The 21532-nt window shown below is 40.9% G+C and overlaps 1 protein-coding gene across 1 annotated transcript; it reads right to left on the bottom strand.

The window, feature by feature from the left end:
• Window positions 1-9286: 9286 nt before the first annotated feature.
• On the bottom strand, window positions 9287-10632 carry LOC119739180 (branched-chain-amino-acid aminotransferase-like protein 1). The gene is made up of 2 exons (XM_038214010.1): window positions 10441-10632; window positions 9287-10216 (listed from the first exon to the last, which is right to left on the bottom strand). The coding sequence occupies exon 2, from the start codon at window positions 10214-10216 to the stop codon at window positions 9335-9337; it is 882 nt and encodes a 293-aa protein (XP_038069938.1). The 5' UTR covers window positions 10441-10632; the 3' UTR covers window positions 9287-9334.
• Window positions 10633-21532: the final 10900 nt, after the last annotated feature.

The raw sequence follows: 21532 nt of genomic DNA, 5'->3' as shown, positions 1-21532 counted from the left end.
ACGTCATTTATATCGTCACCGTTTTCACGAAGAGGCAAACGCTACATCGCACGCGCCTGAAATTTGCCACTTCATGAAAACGCTTGTTGCTATTGAAATCTCAAACTCCATAGCATTTCCCTTATGGGTTGGATTGATTTCTAAAGTTGTTCTATTGTGTTTAAGGATGGATGTATAGGAGGAAATTGCTGCATGACAATGTTACACTGCCCAAAACGAACTGCAGCGAATATTGATCGCACAATTCTTGTATGCATGGGAGCACGCAGCTTATTCGAATGACCCACGCTTTATTCAGGCACTGTGCAGTCCATAAGGGCCAATCATGGGCATGTGTGTTTGTGCTTAGCAATTTCTTCTTGCGTAATCTTAAATTTTCGCGTAATCTTTAAAGGAGAGACGTGATATCACATGTCTCCACCCTATCACTGAGGGCTCTGATGCATACTCTCATTGGACGATTTTTGTTTACCTGATGATCTGGGGTCAACGCATTCTCAGCTCTCATTGGACAAAGTATTTACTCTTCCGTATGTTACATGACCCTTTCGTACAAGATGTATGTTGCTCCCATCCCACCCACACCTATTCGGATATAGATGGTGGCCCTGCGCATACGATGAATGCTGGTCATCAATTGCCCTTCATTGTTGCAGGGAATTTCGACCAGTCGACTAGAAATATGACAGGTTCCTCGCCGATCCCATTAATAGTTTTTGTCTTTGCTTTATAGGCGACTGGAAGGGAAATAATGCGTACATTTTTGGTTTACTTTTACAGGAGAAGGATCTGTGCGACTTGTGGATGGTAGTACACAGTATGAAGGGCGTGTGGAGATATATCTGAATGGTCGATGGGGGACAGTTTGTGGTCGGTACGGTTGGGATAATGACGCGGCTGATGTTGTCTGCAAACAACTTGGTTTTGGAGATGCAGCATCATATGGTGAGTATAAACGATAAAACACACAAACCTTTCCTTTGGATTCCTTCCCCAAAAGTCACCGTTGGTTTGAGTCTTGACGAAACAACCCGTCATATTTGTTGGTTTGTAATTAACTCCTAACATCAACATTTAGTAACTGCAAACTTAAGCCGTGTCTGCACTGGACTTTCTTTTTTGGAAGGTTTTACCGAGACGATGGTAAAATGAGAAATGGTCAAATGTGACCACTGTCCGAACTTGGACTTTCGACACGGGAAAATTTACCCAGACCGCGTGGGAGAAGTAACCGAGCTGTCACAGTGTATTTGTCCGTTGAAATATATATTTTAACGAGATTTTACCGCTCGGACTTGATGATACACCGCAGCGTGTTTCTACAAAATGTTCGGCCACTGCACGTGCGGGTTCGTGCGGTCTCTGTATGCATAACAGGGCACTCGGGCCGGATGTACGCTTTCCTGAGCCGCTTTTACTGACTCGCACTGGACTTATCGTCTCGGGAAAAGTGACCTGATCAGTTTTCCTGGGCGCGTGGGAAGTTTTCCTGGGCAGCAGTTGGCCAGTAAAAGTAACCGCTGGACTCAGGAAAATTAACCGAGAGGAAAACGTCCTAGGCTGTCCGCACTGGACTTAAAATGGGAAAAGTACCCATAGTCTCGGTTAGTTTGACCAAAAAAAGTCCAGTGCGGACAGGGCTTTAGTCATAACCTATACGTAAAGCTGCCAGCAGCGGAGTCTGTGTGCAGAAAGCATGAACCACCAGAGGAAGAGTTGTGCAAGTGGGGTAGCACCTATTTTGATCCGGGTATTTGGATGGCGTATCGATCAAAGCATCGTGTCAGCTCAGCCGGTCCTTCAGAGGCTGGGGCAAGTCTATTTCTATGTTCGGCAAACTTTAATTCCGCCAACCCCGTTTCTATGATTTTTAGTCAGCGATAGGACCAATATTTCTCAAGATTTCTCCAGCGCTTTTAGTTACGTGTGCTTTGGGCTGAACTTAAGTTTCTTTGCCAGAAATAATAATCAAAGATCCCTCACTGCCGCACCTAACCATCAAAGGGTTGTAGTGACCTTTAACTTCTCTGGTCAAGCGCTCGAGTCCAGCAGTCACTTGGTAATCGCTGCAATTATCCGCTGTCTGCTGGAGCATTGTAAGCCGAGGGTGACCGCGAGGCCCTCTCACACGCTTATTGTTATATTAGAAAAGTAAATCAGGCTTCATGTTTGAAGGAACGTGAGTGTTCCTTCTTCACACTGACGCATGCTGTCTTTTCCTTCCCTGAATTTTAGTGTATACCAAAGTGGGAACTGGTGCCATTTTGATCGACTCTGTTCTCTGCTATGGGGGAGAGAGTCGGTTGTGGTATTGCTCATACGACACGTCAGTAAGTTCCTTCTGTACCCACACAGACGATGCTGGAGCAAAATGCAATGCACCCGGAAGTAAGTAGGACAGAGATGTAGAATGGATATGTACTCAGGCATTGCGCATGAAGACAATCTTGGCCCATTTCTCAAGTAGGAAAGAATGTCTAATGTCTAAGAGTAAAATATTTCAGTTGACCTGGCTTCAGATGTCACGAGACAAATGACACGCTTGCTCTTTTCTATTTTTTGTGCAAGCGAGATTTGTTTGTTGTGAAGTGGTGTATTGTCAATCAATTATTTCTATCCCCATCCTGCATCCTTATAGACCTGATTCACGAAGATGCCATTTTGATTGTGTTTCCCAAATCTCTTTTATAAATTGTAAACTATTGAATGGGATGGTGCCAAACTATTTGATAATTGGAGTGCATTCTGTAAGCCTCTGATTTTTTTAAATTTGGCTTAAATCATTTGGGTATGTTTAATCACAGATGCAAAATTATGCATATCATCACAGCAGACTGGTATTACTTTGTATTATGAACTTTAATTCATTTCTTTAATATTTAATATTTCAATTTAATATGGAGGACTTGTGAATAAAGTCTGTAAAGGCTCTTATGTTCACACGTTTACTCTGCTTAATGCATGATAATCTCATTTTTTTGTGAGCTGAGATATGCACAATGTGATCAAAGACACATTTTTTAATGATAACAAAATGTTGCATGTAACACCCGACTTTACCTGACAGATCCGTTTGTTCTATCTTTCCATTTGTAGCTCTGTCTGCTGTTGCAATTGCCTTCATTGTGTTTGGATCGGTATTTGCAGCTGGCATTCTCGTCCTTTTAGCCATCAAGTATTGGCGCTTCTCGTCCAGACGTTCCTGCGCTTCGCAGGTAAATGTTTCTTCCTCTTTCAACATTCTGAACTTTGACCTCTGATGAACAGTTACCTCCGACCAATTTTGTTCTTTTTTGGGGGTATTTCTTTGTATTGTAGTCGAGTCCGCAATCAAATTAAAATTGAGCTGCAAAGTTTAAAGTTTGAGAAAGGGCTGAACTGCAGTGATCATTATGTTGTAGTGGTTTTCTTTTAGAATGACACGAGTGTTTGAAAACTCAGAAACCATGATCAAAAGTCTTTCAAGCGTTGTACCACAAACAACGCGTTATTTCAGCAGACTTGGTCATTTTCCTGTTTCTGCAAACATGAGAACGTTTGCCTTAAGCCACTGTTCGAAAACGATAAAAAAAAATCTGCAAGAAGGAAAAAACATTGGTGTAATGTCTTTTTTTTTGATAGAGTGTGAGTGGAGGTCAGATGACCGGTGATGGAATGAGAGCGACGCTTGTCCACGCAATGTATGACCCTCATGGAGGTGACCTGCCTCCCCAGTATAGTGACGTCATCGGTCACCCATCGGACCGTCCCCAGGCCCATCCTAGTGGTCCGTACCTCACCACGCCCAATCCATCATATCCCTCGGGCCAAGGCTATCCAGCCACCCTGCAATATCCTCCAGGCCAGAATCTTACTGGTCAGCAGAATCTTACTGGCCAGCAGAATCTTACTGGTCAGCAGAATCTTACTGGTCAGCAGAATCTTACTGGCCAGCAGAATCTTACTGGCCAGCAGAATCTTACTGGCCAGCAGAATCTTACTGGTCAGCAGAATCTTACTGGTCAGCTAAACCCTGCAGGCCAGCAAACCTACCCTGGCCAGCAGAACCCAGCTGCCCAGCAAAAGCCTACTGCCCAAACCTCTGACCAAACCTCTGACCAATCCACTTTAAAGGAATAAACTTCTCTATCAAACATCAATGCTGGCCCAATCCATGGACCCACACCAGTTTACATGTCAGATCTCATCCAACTATACAGACCGTCATGCAGCTTTCATTCAGCCTCAACACTACAGCTGATTGTCCCCTGGACACATCACTCATGGGGGGATCGTTCATTCTCACACGCTGCTCCCAAACTCTGGACCAATCTTCCACTTGAATTACGACAAGTGTTCTTCATTGCAATTATTGAAATCATCTCTTAAGACATATTCACCTTACGTTTTTTCAGTTTGTTTAATTTTGCTGTATAAATCATAACTGTTTATTGATGTAAAATGAATCATGAGCATCTCACCTGGCAGATACCGGAGCTATATAAATGTTCATTGTTATTATTATTATTGTCATTTAATCAGCATCCATTGCCTTACCAAATCACCCTCGAAATCCAATTTCGTTGTAAACATTAAGGTAATAAGCAACTGTATCTAGGGCTTTATTCTTGACTGAGGGCACTGTTTTGGGTATACATACAAATGATGTGTATCCAAAGTAGTTGGCGCAAGTTAACATGATGCTAAAATATTTTTAAAAAGTTGCAATTATACAAATGTTATTTAGATTAATATAAAGGTACTAAATAAAGTGCAAAAATTAACATGATGTTTCTAGTGTTTATATATATATATCAAGAAAATTGCAATGTTACATGTAGTGAATTTCAGCAAAGTAATGTAAATAAAAACCAAGATGAAGCGTCCAAAGAAATAAATTACTTTCTTGGCTATATTTAAATCGCAAATAATCTAGATATAATCTTGTATTTCGACCAGGAAATATTTCCAATGTTTTGTACATAAGGGGAGTGAGCAACACCAACCAAATTTGTCTGCCAGCAAATTATAATGAAATTTAAACAAAGGAATCCATGCGTGCAGATAATTTTAGTTTAGTATATTTTAGAATTGATTAGTAATAAAACTTGTGAAAATAATGTACCATAAAAGACCCACAAAACAGCCTCCTCAAAATTATGGATATAGTTAAAAAATGTTACTTTATGTTGTAAACAAAAACAAAAGTTGTAATTAGGAGATTAGAAAACCAAAACTATCTCCTAAGAAGAATAGTCGATGTGGGATCTATGTTAACTATAAGGTCAAAAAGAAAGTGACCCACATTTAAGATTAAAGTTTCCCCTCCGCCGAGTCAAGGCTCAAAAAGCAATTAAATTTGACACACCAACAAAGCATATGACAAACATGTTTTCCACTCATTTGAAAAAAAATATATAACTGAAACTGATCCATGTCATGAGACGTTATCAAAATATCACAAAAATAAATCCATTTTACCGCTGTCCATAGAATGCCATGGACGCTATGAATATAGAGCTCAGTACAAAAAACCAAAGATTACACATAGACATTCAGATACAACTGAGATTTTTATAATCTTTTTGTCAAGACTGAAATATTATTTTTAGTGTCAGATTTTGTGTTTTGAACAGGAAGAAATGTTATTTTCTAATATAATAGTAGTAATTTTTGTCTGTTTTCCTGTGCAATTTTCGTTCATTCGTGAAGACAGGGAAAGGCACTTGTTTCATTGTATTTGAACGGTAAATGACCACTGGTGGACAGCTGAATTCTGTGACGTTTGTATTAAAATAGACATAACTTGTGAACGTAGTACGCAAATTACATGAAATTCTCACAGTTACTAGTCAATATGTACTTTATCCCTATGTTATTTTTATTAAATGGAGCGAGACTTATTTTTTTAAATATTTTTTTCTCATGTAGTCACTGTCTATTTGACTCGCCCTGTAAAAAAACTCCTCTAACGGCATAATTCCATGCGATGTTCTGTGAAAAGAGAATTTACTGACTGTGATTGACATTATTGAAATTAAGTCGAATAAATCTATGCGGATTCTATAGAAACTATCACTCTCTTTATTAAACAAAAATGCCTCAGCTTCTTAAAAAAAAACCTTTTGTGTAATTTTCTGAGAGACACCGTAACTGTGTTGATGAGAGATTAATGATTTTGATAGGAAGCCTAATACTATTCAGGGCGGAGCCTGGGTGTCCAACGGGGGCAATGCCCCCCCCCAAAAAAAAAAAAACCCCGAACCCATTTTTTGTTTGAAGTGAACGTCGCAATTAAGGCGGGCACTGCGTACGCCACCGTCTTGTCCTTAAAAAATTGGTTAAAGTGGTCTCACCACAGAGCATCCAGAATCCAAACAAAATTAGGGGCTCTTCAGCGGGCCCCGAACCACACGCCGTAATTTTTTTGACCCACTAATTTTTGGGACCACCATTTTTTTTGCCCCCCGTCCAAAAAAAAAAAATTGTTCTGGATCCACTCTTTTTGCGTCAGGGTGATGTAAATCAATAATAGGTTTGGCGTTTCATCGACTGAGTATAAACGTCGGTGAAGGGCACAACCTAATACTGTTTACCCGAGTCAATGGTAGCCTTTACCAAGGCGTTGGGCTTATCGATTCGCCGATAAAAAAAAATTGCCTATAAGAAAATCCCTAATCAACTTGGCAAGGCATTGCGTGCACATATCCGGTCCTACTAAAGCGCGTCAACAAGCGTCAACAAGCGTCAACAAGCGTCAACAAGTTTTAGTAGTCGTTAAGTGCGCGTCAACAAATTTTGTATAGGCCTTTGAACAATAAAAACAGCTTTATATGGTAGAACAAGCAATAATGAACATCTTCTGCATATCAATTAAAGTTAAATTTTTTTTAAAACTTGGTTTTTTGAACGCGAAATGTACGACGAATTTGTCGATAAAAGTTGGCCGCCATCTTGTTTATGTGTAGCTAGCCGTACTACGCATGCGTGAAGTGTAAAGAGCAATACTACGCATGCGCGAAGTCTACAGCGCCATCCAAACAAGATGGCGGCCTACTTTTATCGACAAATTCGTCGTACATTTCGCGTTCAAAAAACCAAGTTTTAAAATAATTTTAACTTTAATTGATATGCAGAAGATGTTCAGTATTGCTTTTTCTACCATATAAAGCTGTTTTTATTGTTCAAAGGCCTATACAAAATTTGTTGACGCGCACTTAACGACTACTAAAATTTGTTGACGCTTGTTGACGCTTGTTGACGCTTGTTGACGCGCTTTAGTAGGACCCCACATATCGATGTCCGTACGCTGCTAGTGAGAAAGTAACTTGTACAGCGAGAGGCTATGCTTGTACGTACGCACGTACACACACGTACTCGTACAACAGCCACGCACACACAGTACATGTACATGCATGAGCTAGTCCGCGTAACCGTTCGTACGGACAAGGGTCGGCGGTACACGCACGTAGCCGCGTTGATTGTGGGTGCAGGGCCCGATTATCTCCCTTCGACAAAAAGCCGAGAGACCGCATTGAACAAGGCTAAGTCAATGGGTGACGGTCAGTCAATACGTCTTGTACACAGCGGATACACCATGGACGATGAACAACTACTCCTGAGTTGTCAATAGTCTGGTTCCCAGACCAAAAGATTCCGACTATTCCTGATGAATCTTAGGGGCCATTCAGAATTTTCAATGTTTTAAAATTTCGATCTTTTTTCCAAATTGTGGGTGGGTGGGTCAAGCTAAATAATTGAAAATCGAAATTCACTTTCCATAGAAAAAAAGATAAAAAACAAAAGAAAGATAGATCTTTTGACTTGCCTGAACTACGCGCAAACGTTCCAATATCGCGATGCGTGTTTCTTTTTCAACTTCGTCCCCTGTATGTACTGTCAGTGGCGTAGCCAGGAATTTTTCGGGGGGGGGGGGGCGCTGGGGGGGGGGGGGGGGGGCTGGAACATGTATGGGGGGGGGGCGTCATGTAGATCAATGATAATTTTTTTAGAAACTCAAAACCTCAGTGGGGAGGCGACTGGGGGGGGGCGACAAGGTTTCATGGGGGGGGGGGCTGTCGCCGTCTGTCGGTCTTCTATGCTGTTATGTTTACTTTCAGGTACCTTCAATGGTACTATGTTTAATTAAGCTGTTCATTTGTTTAATTAAACTAATAACGCACATATAGTTGCCAAATATGGCACTAACAAGTTTGAGGTCGGCAATTTCGTCTTTACAAATCTGGGTACGTCGGGTTACCGTACACACAATTGTCCTGGAAACAACAGTACCAAAGTACAGAAAGTCGTACGCAAGAGCTCCCCAGCCAGTATCGCTGACGCCATTATGATTCTTAAGTTTCTCACTGTCACACAGTGAAATATCTAAACAGCGTCGTTGTACATTTTGTATTGTGAACACATAAAAGCATTCAAGTCGCGTTCTTGCACACTTTTTGCAAGTCGACATAGATATCCTTGAACCACTGCCCCTGCTTTGCATAACAAGTGCACATGAATGAACGATTCGACTTTTATTCAAAGAAATTTCAATGTACAGTCACCAGACTCTATTCAGTAAAGTCCCCGTCAAAACGAAAGTAATCAATCCACGTGCATAACGCACGGCTACACCATCGTACAGTGTGGCAGGGACACCAACAAGTAACACAACAACTAAACATTTTTTTTAAAAAATGATAAATATTCTGATTGAATTTCGTTAAAAGATACTTGTTGGTGAGGTATCACATAATTTTATCACATAAAAGAGGAAGACCGACAAGTTAAGTTTCGTCGACTATCGGATAGTGTCCGAGTACAATAAAGGTTTTATTAACTGCTAATTGCTTATTAAAAACTTAAAAAAAACTAGCTATATAGTTGATAATTAATATCTATTGCTTTTATTTAGAAAACTTGAAATTCAACGACGATTTTGCACTCGGATCGTATACGAGGGGCGAACTTTTTGCTGCGTCATGCACTAGTTTGAATTTGACGACCGTTACCGGCATTTTCCAAAACTCGGCGTGGTCTCAATTCGGCTCCGCCTGCTCACAGTGCTGTTTGGGTGTCTAACTTTGAAGATTCCAGGTCAAAATTAGTCAATGTTTTCTTACAGAAGTATTAAACTGTATATCATAACTGTATGATATATGAAGCAAGTGGTTTATTTAAAAAAAAAATGATCGGAACATTAAAAGCTTTATGTGATAAAGCGAATTTGGAAACGAAGCCGAGCTTTGAAAAAGGGCCGTCAATGTCGTCATGTTTATTTTAAGCCACGGAGGCTGCTTGACCTACAATTTAGACGTGTAGACGTCGGGGGAAATTGTCAGGTCGGGGAACCAGACTAAGTTGTCAAGCGCTGGGCGTGCATCTTGTCATAGTAGGGCATGGTAGCATCGACACAGCGAAGGATGTCAGGTGACAGAGGAGTGCGATCGGGCAGAGGGCGTGGCTTCGTAAAACACGTGCTGTCAAAGGCGGTCTTGTAAATATGCCCGATTTGGTTTACCTCCAGGAAATGCCTTGCGACTACCCATTCCCGAGTGATGGCATCACCTGCTCCCCATCTCAGAAGCCTCTCCTCAAAAGGCATCCTGATGGCCTTGAAGAGAGCCGAGAGGATACCCTTAGGGTCTTGAAGAAGGTCATCCGTATCGATGATGATCGGCTCTTGATCCTGGGTCTCCTTAAGATACTCGATCAAATCATTTATCTCTTTATAACCCCGACCTTGAGGGAACAGTCCTGGAGGCAGTTTATCAAGCTCAAACTCATCCATCGAACGGCCCATTGCAAGATGATACACTTTTTTCCAAGATGGAAAGACCTTCAGAGGATTGCGGATAAGAAAAAGATGCTGGTAGTTCTCAGGGAGGAATGCAAAGCGATCTGAGACAGCGTATGCCATGTCCTTGCAGAGAATGAACTTCTTGCCATCGTGGGTCTCTTCAAGTTGCTCCTTCACCCACTTGTAGGTGAACTGAGAATCATCGGTCACTCCTACAGCCTCCTTCCGTGTCGTATTCCTGTCTACTTCCTCATGGGAGGCAGCACCTTTATCAGTCCCCACGTGGAAGGCAGCTACGTACGGTTCAAGGAATACTTTTGAGTCTTCAACGAAGCTCAGACATTTAGTCAGGGCAGTGGATGTTGAGCGAGGGGTGGTCCATATCATGAGTCGTACTTGTTGCTCCTTCGAGGAGGGAGATTTCTCACAGCCGGCCATCTGTTTTGAAATAATCAAAATCACAAAAGAGGTAACGACGACGATATGAACGACTAACATGGATGTCAACACTCAAAACACATAATTCAGTGAGTTTTGCCAGCCTCATACACCATCAATCGATAACCTTCAATAACAGCTCTTGTGTCATGATTTCAGTTCGAGGTTTCAAAAATATTGAAAACCAAACTTCATAAAAAATGTCGACGGTCTTCATAGCCTACCTTACGGCGATCAATGACGTTGATGTTCGTGATTTCTGTGCAATATCACTCAGAATATCCGAGACGATAACGCAGCTCAGAGCAGTTAGTTTTTGTTTTGAGCACCTGTGGCGCATTCCTCTGATCAAAGGACAGCGGAAGATAATGAGTGCAATGTACAGCACGTCCACAGGATGGCGCGTACACGCAGCATTTAACGTGGTGCGAGTGATGTGCATGAATTGATTTCCATAAGGGTGCACTGAACCAATTCAAGCCCCATTGAAATCAGTGTCAAATTAACAAAGCTCAGGGCCAAATATAGCCTTGACCAAGGCTATCAGCTTGTTCCCATATGAGTTTGTTCTCGCTACCGCACACCGCGCGCACAGCAACACAATGTTGTACTATATACCGTTTGCCCAACGACCCTTGCGTGTGCTTTGTGTGCATGTACGTACGCCCCACACTCACTTCCGCAAACAGCCGTACAGTAAATCGAGGCAGAAGATCCTCGACTGACTGTACGGCTGTTTGCGGAAGTGTGTGTGGGGCGTACGTACATGCACACAAAGCACATGCAAGGGTCGTTGAGGCTAACGGTATAGTAAAACTAGTGATTGTGTCGCGGCGCGCGCGGTGTGCGGTAGCGGGAGCAAGCTCGTATGGGAACAAGCTGATAGCCTTGGTCAAGGCTAGGCCAAATAAGGCCAAAAAACATATTCGGTCTTTGGTCCGGTCAGACCAATGTTCCGGAATTGACGCGGCGACGCGGCTTTTTTTCTTTTCTTTTTTTGCTTTTTTTTTCTTCAAGCTTGGATTGTACAGACAGGGTGGGCTACTATTTTGCTTTTTTGGTGTCCTCATGTACATTAATTGGTGTCCTCCATAATTTTCCTGGGTGCTCTCGATCATTTGCCTTGGTGCAATTTCCCATTCCTTGGTGCTCTTTGGTAAAAAAAAAATAAAAAAAAATGAGGAGGTGCGGTAATAGAGGGCGCTGTTGAAGCTACCATGGAACATTTTGGGGGAAAAAAGATTGACGCGCATGATTAAAATCGACGCGCGCGCTGACCAGAGACCGACATATTTTTTTTTTTGGCCTAACATGCAAGCCAACATCACTGGGGTTTCTCAAACCAAAATTAAATCATAGTGTATTGTCCTTCATGTTTTCATTTCTTTTCAATTTTGGGTAGACTACATTGCATTTTTTTTTTTTTTTAATATTCACACCAAAACAAAATCACCTCCGGAAAAGTGGTAGTTCCCAAGTCTGCATGTAGCTATTTTACAGGTGGCATCCTTCCACTTTCTCAGGCAAATAGGACCCATTTTTTAACCGTAATTATATCAAGCCTACCAAAGCTGGATTAAAGCATAATATCAGCAATTACTAAGCAATAAGATAAGGTTTGCGGTTGCTCCATTTCACAAATCTCGTTCGTGAACCTTTAAACCTCACTCACCACAGAGATTTGGTACATGGTGCAATTACCGTAAATTGTATGGCTATATCTTCAGCATGAAAACTTTCAAATCTTAACTTCTATGCAAATTTTGACTAATATCGACAATTAAAACGACAAAATTCCTCTCAATCGATTAATGGGTATTCAGTGGAAACTTTCCATTGTGCTATTCAAATGGGCCGAATTAAGCTATTCGTTTCGTGTTAATCCTATTTTAAGCTTTTGAACCAAGGCGAGACATGATTCAAAAGTTGTGGTCAATCGGGGAGTCGGGGAGTCAGTCAGTCAGAGTACAGGTTTGACGGACCAGGGGCGTAAATCCGGGGGTGGGGGTGGGGGTTATATCCTTATTTCCGATCAAATAAAAAAGTTAATTACTTCTATTCCTACCTCCATGATATCTCACACACTTTAGTATTTCTGTAAGAAACATCGGCCAATATTGAGTTGTTGGAATCTTCAAAGTTAGGGACCCATTGCAGGTGAAGCCGAAATGGAAACGACTCCCAATTTTGGAATACCCCCAGGTAACCCAAATAAAAAATTTAATTAATTCTATTCCTACCTCCATTACCTCACATACTTTAGTATTTCTGTAAGAAACATCGGCCAATATTGAGTTGTTGGAATCTTCAAAGTTAGGACCCATTGCAGGTTAAGCCGAAATGGAAACGACTCCCAATTTTGGAATACCCCCAGGTAACCTAGTCTATGTAATAGACCATGGCAGAGCAGATTCGTTGCATAATTATGCAGGACAACCGCATCTTGACCTCTAGATTTTGACCAATCAGCGGGCGCTTTCTATGTGTCGGGTCTTCGGTCATTCACCGTTGTGGCGTCATAGACATGGATAAATCATATATGGATATATATCAGACGTTAAACAGGAGACTGGGCTCCGTGCACTCTAAAGACTCCAGGGTCAATTGACCCCGAGGCCGATATGAGTCTATATCTGCCGTCTTTTCAGGGTCAAACAAATGAGGCTTTTCTAGGTCAAAATGATCCAGAAATATGTCATTTTTGACCCAGAAAAAAGTTCATTTTGACCAGAAAAGAGTAACTGTGACCTGGAAAAGTGATATGCAGATATGGACGCAGATTCTGGGTCAATTTCGACTCGGGAGTTTTACGGGTGATACTCAGACTACAGGTAACCATCATCAGAATTACAATAACCCAGCAAAGCTCGCCCCGGCCCCTGGTGCAGTGGCGTATCCAGAGGCGGGGGGGGGGGGGGGGGCAGAGGGGGCACTATGGCGGATTTTGTTTCACACAGTTATTTTAAGCAATTATTTCAATAAATAGTTTGAGAGTTCCGACATTTCATTCCCAAAAAAAAGAAAACCTGCTCAAAAACCATAATAATGCGCCGTGAAAATGGGTATGGGGGGGGGGGCCTATAATTTGTGGAGGCCAAGTGTCCAGGGGAAAAAATCTACATTTGGGTGCGGATGTGCGGTTGCCCCCCCCCCCCCCCCCCCCGACATCCAAAGCTGGATACGCTACTGCCCTGGTGTACACGATGCGAGTGCGTATATACTTGATTCAGAAAATTGTCATTGAATTTCATGGGTTTTTTTTATACCAGCAATGAATATTAATTTTCAACACATTTTTAAAAAATAAGCATGGCAGGTAAATAAAATGTCTTTTATACCCAGAAATACACAGGCGCTATCCGAGAATGTCCACAAAACGCCAGTTCGGCAAACGTCGGGCATTTTCGGAAATGGGAGGCATTCCTCCCGTTTTCAGCTCGTGTCGTACATAATCCGTGTCCGAATTACTTGGCCACGCCTTTAATTGCCATTACACACGTGTCAATGCCGGATTTAAGTTCCCACGTAGGTGCCAGTGGGCGAGGCGAAAATATTCACGACATGTGACCTATCTGCATGCTCACTGTACCATGACTGCACAAGCAAAACGTTTACATTTGTCTTGAATCGGCCGCGCCGTCCAACTGGAAGCCATACACCAACGCGGAAACTCTTACCATGGGGTCTTCCCGTGCGCGAAAAACGACGATTTTGGATGCTTGGAGTGTGGCAAGTCGACCAAAAATCCGGCCTTATGAACGGGGCCACTGCAACATTTCGACGCCGACTTGTTTGGTCGTCGTCACAAATACTGACTTGAACTTTGCTGTAGGCCCTAGGCCTACAGAACTTGTCATAAAAATGTGTTGTGTTACTGAACTGGACCTTGCAACTGCATTCATTTGAAGACTCAATTTGTGCTGAACTGAACTGAATGCACTCATGAGATTTGTGTGAACTCATAATTTTGTCGAATGATCTGAATGACGGTTTTGGAAATACTCGTCAAGCTTTTGGAGTTCGTCGGGGGTAAGTCCCACTGTATTAATGGAAATATCGAGGTGAGTGAAAATTGATATTCTCCTAGTTTTTGCACACAATCCATAGGTTTTACACACAATCCATAGGTTTTACACACAATCCATAGGTTTTACACACAATCCATAGGTTTTACACACAATCCATAGGTTTTACACACAATCCATAGGTTTTACACACAATCCATAGGTTTTACACACAATCCATAGGTTTTACACACAATCCATAGTTTTTACGCACAATCCATAGTTTTTTACACACAATTGTGTAATACACCGTGGCTTTTTTGTTTGATTGACATGCCTTTTGTACACGTGGTTACAAAAGCCATTTAAAACGACTAGCGAGTGGCGCGAGTCGGTCACGTAGGCCGCACGTGGCCGGCGCCCGGCGCATTGGGCGTGGTCATAGGCGCCGCTGATTCTTATTGGTCGACGGCCACGCGCGGTATGCGGCCAGGTGCACCGTTGTTGCTAAACTTTCAAAGACATTCCAAAGAGGGGCATTTAGAGATTTACTCAAACGTTGGAGTAAACAAGTTTATATATTCGTTTGAATAGGAGGGTTCCTTGGAATTTAGTTTGCCTTTGCTGTTATAATTGTATTAAAATTACTGGTTTAGAGACTTACTTATGAGAAGAAATAGCTTCGAGCTTTTATATTATTCTTGAAAGATGACATAAATTTGAAAAACCTGAACACCATGAAATCGAGGAGCTAACAACGGAGCCAACGGATTTTTATGACACGATATATCTAATGCAAGTATATTATTTAGACTCAGGGCGGCATTCCAATGGACCAACATCAATTTTATGGATACAGTATCCACAGATTTCAAATTATTTTTCAAATTGCTCAAAATAATGAACTTTACACCATTAACTTTTAAAGGTAACTTGTACATATTATAAATGCTACTAAGTTCAAGAAGACAGTTGAAGACAACATATTTATTGACGGCTGAATGTTTTTGATTATGATTGTATAAATTTGGGTTTAAAAGATAGCCAACGGAAATATTTGAAGCTCGTAAGAATAATTGGAGAAAATCTGCTGTTGAGGATGGATAACCAGCGATGAGTCGACGTTTGGAAGAAGGAAAATAATCCAAAGATTATGATTGTATTAAATGAATGATTACGACTTTATAAGGTTAAGGTGTAGGATTAAGGCGGGGTGGGGTAGGGTATAGGCACATGGCGCGCACAGGCAGCCGATGACACCAGCAGCAGCGTAAACAGTAACATAATCATAGCCTGGCACAGCCATGGTGTACAAATTTAATAATTAAAATACCATGAAAATTTTCTAAAAAAAATAAATTTTCCAAGTCGGTCAAAAAGGAAGAAAAATAGCAACTAATTGGTAATCTAAGTTCGATACATAAACGATAATAATACAAGTTAGTCAATTAAACATTTTTTTCCGAGTAAACGCATTCCAAGGATTGACAATTAATTACAATAATATCTGGGATTTTTTTTTTTTATAAAATTAGGTTTTGAAATCAGTGGATATGGATATCAGAGCTTTTGAATGGCACATGGGTTAATAGGATCTTTAAACATGTATCACTGAAGGACATTTTAGGAGCAGGTTGCAAACATGTTGTCTTGCAGGTAAAATTATTTTTTAATCTTTTAAAGTTTTTCGTCTTCCCGAAATAAAATATTTGTCGGGTCGATGATATCGTATAGGTGATATCGTCTTCCCGAGAGTAAAAATATTTCACGGGTTGATGATATCTTGTAGGTGAGATATCGTCTTTCCAGGATAAAACTATTTCTCGGGTTGATGATATCTTGTAGGTGAAATATCGTCTTTCCGAGATAAATATATTTCTTAGATAAATGATATCTTGATGGGTGCTAATACTATTTGAAAAGACGACACGTTGATGGGTGCTTTGTTATTAAGAAAGACAAAACATTTGATGGGTGCTATGTTATTAAGAAAAACAACACCTTTGATGGGTGCTTCTAAATCTTTTAGGTGAGATGCCGTCTTCCCGAGATAACAGTTTATTTCTCGGGTTGATGATATCTTGTAGGTGAGATATCGACTTCCATGGAAACAAAATATTTCTCTGGTTGATGATATCTTGTTGGTGAGATATTGTCTTCCCGAGATGAAAATCATTTCTCGGGTTAATAATATCTTTGGGTGCTACTATTTCAAAAGACGACACGCTTGATGTATGTTACTATTGAGTAAGACGACACCCTTGATGGGTGCTACTATTAAGAAAAACGACACCCTTGATGGGTGCTACTATATCTTTCATGTTAGATACCGTCTGCCCGAGATAAAAATATTTCTCGGGTTGATGATATCCTGTAGGTGAGATATCGTCTTCCCGAGATAAAGTATTTTTCGGGTTGATTATATCTTGTAGGGGGGATATCGTCTTCCCGAGATATAAATATTTCACGAGTTGATGATATCTTGTGGGTGAGATATCGTCTTTCCGGGATAAAAATATTTCTCGGGTTGATGATATCTTTTAGGGTAGATATCGTCTTCCCGAGATAATGTTTCATGACGGGTTGGTGATATCTTCAGAGATATCGTCTTTCCGGGAAAAAATATTCTCGGGTTGGTGATATCTTGTATATATCGTCTTCCCGAGATAACTGGTCACGGGTTTACGATATATGTATATTTATATTTGCAGATACCAACTCAGTTAATTACTTAATTAAAAACAGATGACAGATGGCTACCTGCCGAGACACAAAAAATGATCTTATTAACTCATGGCTACAACGAAGCTCTGTAAATATAATTATTGTAAATAATAGTATTTTATCTGAATAAAAATCATAAACACAGCCTTTAAAAATTACACATGAACTTAACAAAAAATGAAAATATGAATCAGAAGTTAACTATTGAAAGAAGAAAAACCTGATATGTTGTACTGTTTTAAACTATAATAAAAGGGGAAGTCGATGACAAAGTTTAAAGGGAATATACATCATTTGCTTTTGCTGTAATTTTCAGAAATGGATGGAATTGGGGGGTTGGAAATATAAAGCAAATATAGTTACACTGACTTTTTGGAGGTTTTGGGTTCGAAAATGCTATAAAAACCAAGAAAAACGATCATTTTCCTGTAGTCTGGTCCCCTGACTCCATATAAGAAGAAACAGAGCAGTTTACATACATTGGGGAATTGTAAGGTCAGGGAACCAGTCTAGCTGGCTCGTACCCGTTCATAGGTTTGTAATCGATTGCAAACAAGTGCAATGGTCAATTGGGGCCAGTATTTGAAAAAAAAGCCAGTTGTTTCCAACGCTGATCGGCCGATCAGCGTTGGAAATTGATACAAAAATACCACTTTTCTTGAAAATGACAGTATACCAGGTGCCATAATTTTACAGGATGCTTTAGACTGTCATTTACCAACATCCTATTAAGGTATTTCGCAAAAACTTGGTAGTTTTATTTTTCGATGTTTGCAAATGTTGTATATTCCCTTTAAGGAAAATGTATAGCCAATTCAAATGTTAATCATGGCTGGGATCGAGTGTGGATAATAAATATTTGGAAGTTTTAAGGAGCTATAGCGTACTGCGAACTGAGCGGAAAGCGAGGAAGGGGAATGAAAATAATTATAAATTCTTTCCATCTTTAGAATCATTCAGGCCTAGTGCTTTGAGAATAATAATGCCAGTTGGAGAATAGAAAATAGTTTGATGGGTGCTATATTTTGAGAAACACGAGGTCCTTGATGGGTGCTACTATATTGAGAAAGACGACACCCTTGATGGGTGCTACATCGCCAACAATTCAACAGAATTATTATGTATTAAGTTGTAAAACCAGTAACATAATTATTGTGTATGAACACCCGTGATTGCTGCTACTTTTGCGAAAGACGACACCCTTGATGGGTGCTACTATTGAGAGAGACGACGCCCTTGATGGGTGCTACTATATTGAGAAGGCCGATACCCTTGATGGGTGCTACTATTGAGAACGACGACACCCTTGATGGGTGCTACTATTGAGAACGACGACACCCTTGATGGGTGCTATTATTGAGAAAGACGACACCCTTGATGGGTGCTACATCGCCAACAATTCAACAGAATTATTAATGTATTAAGTTGTAAAACCAGTAACATGTTGTGTGTTAACACCCTTGATGGGTGCTACTATTGAGAGAGACGACACCCTTGATGGGTGCTACTATTGAGAACGACGACACCCTTGATGGGTGCTACTATTGAGAGAGACGACGCCCTTGATGGGTGCTACATCGCCAACAATTCAACAGAATTATTATGTATAAAGTTATAAAACCAGTAACATATTGTGTGTTAACACCCTTGATGGGTGCTACTATTGAGAGAGACGACGCCCTTGATGGGTGCTACATCGCCAACAATTCAACAGAATTATTATGTATAAAGTTGTAAAACCAGTAACATATGTTGTTTTAACACCCTTGATGGGTGCTACTATTGAGAACGACGACACCCTTGATGGGTGATACTATTGAGAGAGACGACGCCCTTGATGGGTGCTACATCGCCAACAATTCAACATAATTATTATGTATAAAGTTGTAAAACCAGTAACATATTTTGTTTTAACACCCTTGATGGGTGCTACTATTGAGAACGACGACACCCTTGATGGGTGCTACTATTGAGAACGACGACACCCTTGATGGGTGCTACTATTGAGAAAGACGACACCCTTGATGGGTGATACTATTGAGAGAGACGACGCCCTTGATGGGTGCTACATCGCCAACAATTCAACAGAATTATTATGTATAAAGTTGTAAAACCAGTAACATATTTTGTTTTAACACCCTTGATGGGTGCTACTATTGAGAACGACGACACCCTTGATGGGTGCTACTATTGAGAAAGACGACACCCTTGATGGGTGATACTATTGAGAGAGATGACGCCCTTGATGGGTGCTACATCGCCACATTTCAACAGAATTATTATGTATAAAGTTGTAAAACCAGTAACATATTTTGCTTTAACACCCTTGATGGGTGCTACTATTGAGAGAGACGACACCCTTGATGGGTGCTACTATTGAGAGAGACGACACCCTTGATGGGTGCTACTATTGCGAAAGACCACACCCTTGATGGGTGCTTCATCGCCAACAATTCAACAGAATTATTATGTATAAAGTTGTAAAACCAGTAACATATTTTGTATAACACCCTTGATGGGTGCTACTATTGAGAACGACGACACCCTTGATGGGTGATACTATTGAGAAAGACGACACCCTTGATGGGTGATACTATTGAGAGAGACGACGCCCTTGATGGGTGCTACTATTGAGAAAGACGACACCCTTGATGGGTGCTACATCGCCAAGAACTCAACAGAATTATTAATGTATAAAGTTGTAAAACCATAAAGAAAAAGTATTGCCTTTAAAAATAATGGTGTAAAGTTGGTAATTATGCATTCCTTTTAAAGTTTGTCGAAATAAACCTGTAGGTTGTTGCATGTTGGGTAGTGTCTATTGGAATACCGCCATCGTACTTTTGAGAAACACGACACCCTTGATGGGTGCTACCTCAAGGAGGACGACACCCTTGATGGGTGCTACTGTTGAGAAAGACGACACCCTTGATGGGTGCTACTGTTGAGAAAGACCACACCCTTGATGGGTGCTACATCGCCAACAATTCAACAGAATTATTATGTATTAAGTTGTAAAACCAGTAACATATTTTGCTTAAACACCCTTGATGGGTGCTACTATTGAGAGATACGACATCCTTGATGGGTGCTACTATTGAGAGGGACGACACCCTTGATGGGTGCTACTATTGAGAAAGACCACACCCTTGATGGGTGCTACTATTGAGAAAGACCACACCCTTGATGGGTGCTTCATCGCCAACAATTCAACAGAATTATTATGTATTAAGTTGTAAAACCAGTAACATATTTTGCTTTAACACCCTTGATGGGTGCTACTATTGAGAGAGACGACACCCTTGATGGGTGCTACTATTGAGAAAGACGACATCCTTGATGGGTGCTACTATTGAGAGAGACGACACCCTTGATGGGTGTTACTATTGAGAAAGACCACACCCTTGATGGGTGCTTCATCGCCAACAATTCAACAGAATTATTATGTATTAAGTTGTAAAACCAGTAACATATTTTGCTTTAACACCCTTGATGGGTGCTACTATTGAGAGAGACGACACCCTTGATGGGTGCTACTATTGAGAGAGACGACGCCCTTGATGGGTGCTACTATTGAGAAAGACCACACCCTTGATGGGTGCTACTATTGAGAGAGACGACACCCTTGATAGGTGCTACTATTGCGAAAGACCACACCCTTGATGGGTGCTTCATCGCCAACAATTCAACAGAATTATTATGTATAAAGTTGTAAAACCAGTAACATATTTTGTATAACACCCTTGATGGGTGCTACTATTGAGAGAGACGACACCCTTGATGGGTGCTACTATTGAGAGAGACGACACCCTTGATGGGTGCTACTATTGAGAAAGACCACACCCTTGATGGGTGCTTCTACTGAGAAAGGCCACACCCTTGATGGGTGCTACTATTAAGAAACACGACACCCTTGATGGGTGACATCGCCAACAATTAATTCAACAGAATTATTCATGCATGTATAAAGGTTTAAAACCAGTAAGATATTGTGTTTTGTAAAGAAGACAAACATAATTCCAAGGAACCTCTCCGCATGATTCTCAAGACCCAATCTTACCAAGCATCAGGCGGGAAAGGAATAAAATTGCCGCCGCTTGGATGTGCAAAATAGATCGAAGATTTACGAAATGCGAACGTTGTCCGGTGTCAGTCATGCACGATTTCCGAAAATAATTATGTATTCGAATTGAGGAGCGCGCTCTCCATTGATTGAAATGAACTTTAAAAGAATGACATTTAAATTCGAAGGGTGAAATAAAATCAATGACGATTATAGTTGCCGAACCTTTCAATCGCAAAACAATATCTGAATGATAAATTGTATGAAATGACTGTCAATCATTTGTCCGATATGTGTAAGGAGAAAATATAACACAGATCTCGACCTACGCGGGCACGGATTAAAACACGAAATTAGGCGGTTGCACACTGCCAAATAAATTCTTGAAATCATCGGTCGTCGAAGTAGAAGAAACGGAAACAAAAGTTACCCTGAAAAAAAATCGAAACGGCAAACACAAAATTAATGTACGGTGTTAGCGATATCATCGATTTGGTGTTGCATCTCTTACATTCTTGAGTTGAA

This window comes from Patiria miniata, unplaced genomic scaffold (genome assembly GCF_015706575.1).
Source record: "Patiria miniata isolate m_02_andy unplaced genomic scaffold, ASM1570657v1 HiC_scaffold_30, whole genome shotgun sequence".
Lineage (NCBI taxonomy): Eukaryota > Metazoa > Echinodermata > Asteroidea > Valvatida > Asterinidae > Patiria > Patiria miniata.
This window is presented reverse-complemented; position numbering and strand designations above follow the sequence as displayed.